This window comes from Pteronotus mesoamericanus, unplaced genomic scaffold, assembly GCF_021234165.1.
Source record: "Pteronotus mesoamericanus isolate MK-2021 breed Mesoamerican mustached bat unplaced genomic scaffold, CSHL_Meso_final contig_221, whole genome shotgun sequence".
Classification (NCBI taxonomy): Eukaryota; Metazoa; Chordata; class Mammalia; order Chiroptera; family Mormoopidae; genus Pteronotus; species Pteronotus mesoamericanus.
Window position 1 is genome coordinate 20,313,371 of NW_026555092.1, and position 3,867 is coordinate 20,317,237.

Genomic DNA, 3,867 nt, shown 5'->3' on the forward strand with positions numbered 1-3,867 from the left:
AGGCCTCCAGGAGAACATGAGCCAAGGCTTGGAGCCTGGAATGTGTTTAGATTATTCAGGAGCAGTGAGAGGGTGGGGGAGAAGAAGGAAGGCTGGAGTTCTTGTCTGGAGTCAAATACCAAGAGTCTCAGGGGAGGGCTCAGCTCAGGAGCCACCTCCTCTGGGAAGCTTCCAGTCATGGCAGTGACCACTTTGTCTGGGATTTTCCCCATCTTGTTCATGGCTACTAAGGTCCCTGAGTTTTGATATCTCCCAAAAACCTGACCCAGCCCTTCTATCCAGCCGGAGAGCCCTGGGGGCCCAGGGCCAGGCCTTGGGGGCTGAGCCAGACCCCTGCCTGTGGTTCCCGAGGGCCTGTGGTTCACTTCTGGAGCCAAGCTTGGGCAAGGGACTGGGGTATCCCTGGGACCTAAATTCCAGAGAAAGCAGTTAGTAGATCAAACAGGGAAAGAAACTGAGCTGCAGTCCAGAGAGAAAATCCAGGTCAAGAGCTTGAAACAAGCCCCCCTGCTGCTTGGGGTTTCCAGAGACACCTTGCTTCAGGCCCCTGTTCCCTCTCTCTGCGGATTCTGTTGCCAAGAGCGTTGGTCAGGTGAATGCAGGTGTGGCGTCTCCAGGGCCTGGTTCATCTCTGGTTTGGACCCAGGAGGGCTCTGAAATTGGGGTGTCAGGCAGGAAGGGAAGGCAGGGCAGGCAGCAGCCCCTCAGCCTTTGCCTTGGCCTTCCCCAGTCCCCCGGCCCCCTGACTTCAGCTTCTCCAAGGTTCTGCTCACGGTGGACAGGCTGCTGCGGACTCCTGGGGAAGAGACCAGGACGGGGCTGCCTGAGTGGACAGATCTCTGGGTCAGAACAACCCAGAGGGACCCTGGAGCAGAACGAAATAGACTAGCGAGAGAGGGGAGTCCCGAGAGGCATTTTCTGCCCTGTTTACAGCCACATGGATGGTCGGAATGGCCCTTCAAGAGGACAGCAGCCTGGTATGAGGGTTAAAGGCAGCACTCTGGGGCTGACTCTCTGGTCTCCGTTCTGGTCCCACTACTTCCAAGCTGCGTCACTTAATTTCCCTGTGCCCCATATATACAGTGGAGCTCCTTACAGTACCTTCCTCACACGGTTGTTCTGAGAGTGGAACAGATGAATGCATGTTAGTTCCTTGAACATTGTCTGGCATGGGACTTTTTGCTGAGATTAGGCACCCTACTGCTGGCGGCAGATGCCATGGGCTGGGGCCGTCTTTGAGAAACGCCTGCTCTGGAAATTTCCAGTGTGCGGGGATGGGGTAGGAAGAAGATGCCCAATTTCAGGTACCAGCTCTGAGAGCTGGATTCTACAGGGGGAGAGGAGAGTGAGAAAATAAACTGGGGCATGGGATGGAGGGGAGGGGAGGGGCAGTGAGGTGTCTTCTGCCCAGGTGTCCGTGCTGGGCAGGACAAAGAGGCCCTGAGGACACACACGGATTGCTCAGCTCAGCTTGGAGCAAGAAAGGTTTTGACTAAACACATGGAAGAAACTACCCAACTCTGAAGGCTCTCTCAGACTAGGGTGGCTCCTTCTGTAACAGGAGTCTGCAAAGCTGCCCAGCTAGAGGGGAAAGGGGGAAGATGGACTCTGAAATTTCTGGAACTTACCCTCTTTATTGCCATTGGCGTTGGATCTTCCCTCCCCACCATCTGGTGCTGGATGGGGGTGGATTCTCAGGTTCCCTGCAGGGTGAGATGACCCCAAGACCCCTGGTCACTAGGCCATTCTCAAATCAAGTCCTTCCTGCTGTCTAATCTCAATTACTGCTGCTGTCTTTGCTCCACTGCATTCCTTTAGGTCTCCCATAGGCCCTGGGCTGGTTTATGTGTTGGGAAAGAGGCAGACGGGGGTGGAGATAAACGGGCCCTTGAAGGAGAAGATGGCAAATTTTTTTGAGGAGATGCAGGTCCTGGGGAAAACGGGGGATATGTAAAGCCCCATGCGATCAATGGACTTGGGAGTGTGTATGTGGGGAGGTGAGAGGAAGTCGGGAGCAGTACCAGGGTCCTAAGACCTTAGGGAGATAGGTCTTTATGGTTGCTCAGGGATGAAGTAGGGTACTCTAGAGATCTTGGAGGTTTGGGGGAGATGGAAAATCTATCAGGGGAGATGGGATTTTAGGTGCTCTGAGCTGGTTTAGGCACTTTTGCAGCAGGCTGGAGTCTGCTGTACTGTAGTCATAGCAACGCCTGCACCACATACCCAAACACACTCACACACAGAGAGCAACTCCAGCACACACAGTCAGGAGCGGTTGCACATGTGGGCACTGCTCCCCCCTCAGTGGGCCCCAGGCTTACACATTAAAGGTCTCACATGGTCTTTGGCAGAGACTTCGGGGGTGGGGAGAAGACTCACCTATGTTAGGCAGGATGTGGTCCAGGTTGAGCCGAGCCTTCAGGAACGGGTAGGCCAAGATGAGAAGCCCTGGGATGAGAGACACAGAGGGGTCCTGTGATGGGGAGGTTCCTGGTGGGTGCAAGTGGCATGAAGCTAGGGGCCGGCTGAGCCTGGGGGTGGTTTATGAGAGTGATATTGAATGTGCACAGAGGGGCACAAGTATGCAGGTTGAGACTGTGGGTGTGTAAATGTGAGCCTGTGAGTGTGTGCTCCAGGAGAGGCAGAAAGCAGTACCTATTTGGGGAAGAAACTACAGACTCCACGCAGCCTGCTGGAAATGGGCCCAGCTGCCACCGCCACCACCAACTCTCCCCTACCCCACCCTCCTCCGGGGTCCCCAGGGTAGGACTGAGGGGCTCCATAGCATGCACCTCTCCACCCAGACCTGGGGAGGGGGTAGCAGAAGAGTGGGTCCTGCCCTGCCTATTCCCATTTCCTACCCAGACCAAGTATCTGCGGTCTTTGGCTGGAATTTGCAGCTGCAGATGCCCAGAGCCTACAAGCCTAGTGCTTCTGGTTCTGTTTTCAGCCTGGGGGTGGTGGAGTGGGGCAAGGGATGCTACTCAGCATCACTCTGGGGACATCTGTGGGACTGGCCCAGGTAGAGAGATGGAACAGATGCCAGGACAGACAGATCTGCTGTTGAGACGTAGCCTTAGTCTGATCTGCATCCTGTCTTGGCTCAAGGAGGGTCCACTGGGAACCCCTTCCCCTTTTACCTGCTTCCATCAACCAACCCCCAACGGGCTTATACATCCCACTGCAAACCTGAAAGCCCAGGCCTGAGACTGGAGAGCCGTAGGGGGAGCAGCCAGAGAGGAGTGTGGCAGCCTGCTCCCTCTTTCCCATCGCCTTGCTCTGACAGTCCATGGAGGGAACCTCACCCCAACCTTCCTCTCCGCCTGTGAAGCCCCCAACGCTGCCTTGCTCACACCTCTAACTTCTACCCTCCCCAACCAATTCCTGTTATCACAGTCCTTCCCTCCATCTCCTGCTCGCCTGACCATGCCCCTGCTCCCTGACTAAGCCCCACACCTGCTCACCCAGACCAGCGGCGCCAATAAAGATACCACCCACAGCAGCTGCAGCTTTGGACAGGGAGACGCCGATGATGATGCTGCCGGCCACCAGGCCAAGGGCCACACAGGCCAGCTGCAGGCAGCGGAAGTCTCTGCTGCTGATGGGGATGTCCATGCAGGCCTGCCCAGGGTGCCAAGTCCCACCAGTGGGGCTTGTCCCCAGAAAGCCCCGAAGGTCTTGGTCCTCTTGGTTGTCCCTTGTTGGAGCTCCACCTTCAGGGTGGGAGTTTCTAGGCAGTAAGAGTCTGAGCTTGTAACCCTTAGATTTATCTGCAGCTCTATCTCACAGCTTTCCTCGGTGCCGCCACCCCCCCACTTCACCTTGACCTAATATCTATTCTATGTCACCCCACTTTACTCTTTCTCC

General features: G+C 55.9%; 1 protein-coding gene across 1 annotated transcript; it reads right to left on the reverse strand.

Moving 5' to 3' along the window:
- Positions 1 to 704: 704 nt before the first annotated feature.
- Positions 705 to 3,615, reverse strand: KNCN (kinocilin). Its single transcript, XM_054572220.1, has 4 exons — positions 3,465 to 3,615; positions 2,380 to 2,448; positions 1,629 to 1,703; positions 705 to 796 (listed from the first exon to the last, which is right to left on the reverse strand). Exons 1-4 carry the CDS (start codon positions 3,613 to 3,615, stop codon positions 705 to 707), a joined length of 387 nt encoding a protein of 128 aa, XP_054428195.1.
- Positions 3,616 to 3,867: the final 252 nt, after the last annotated feature.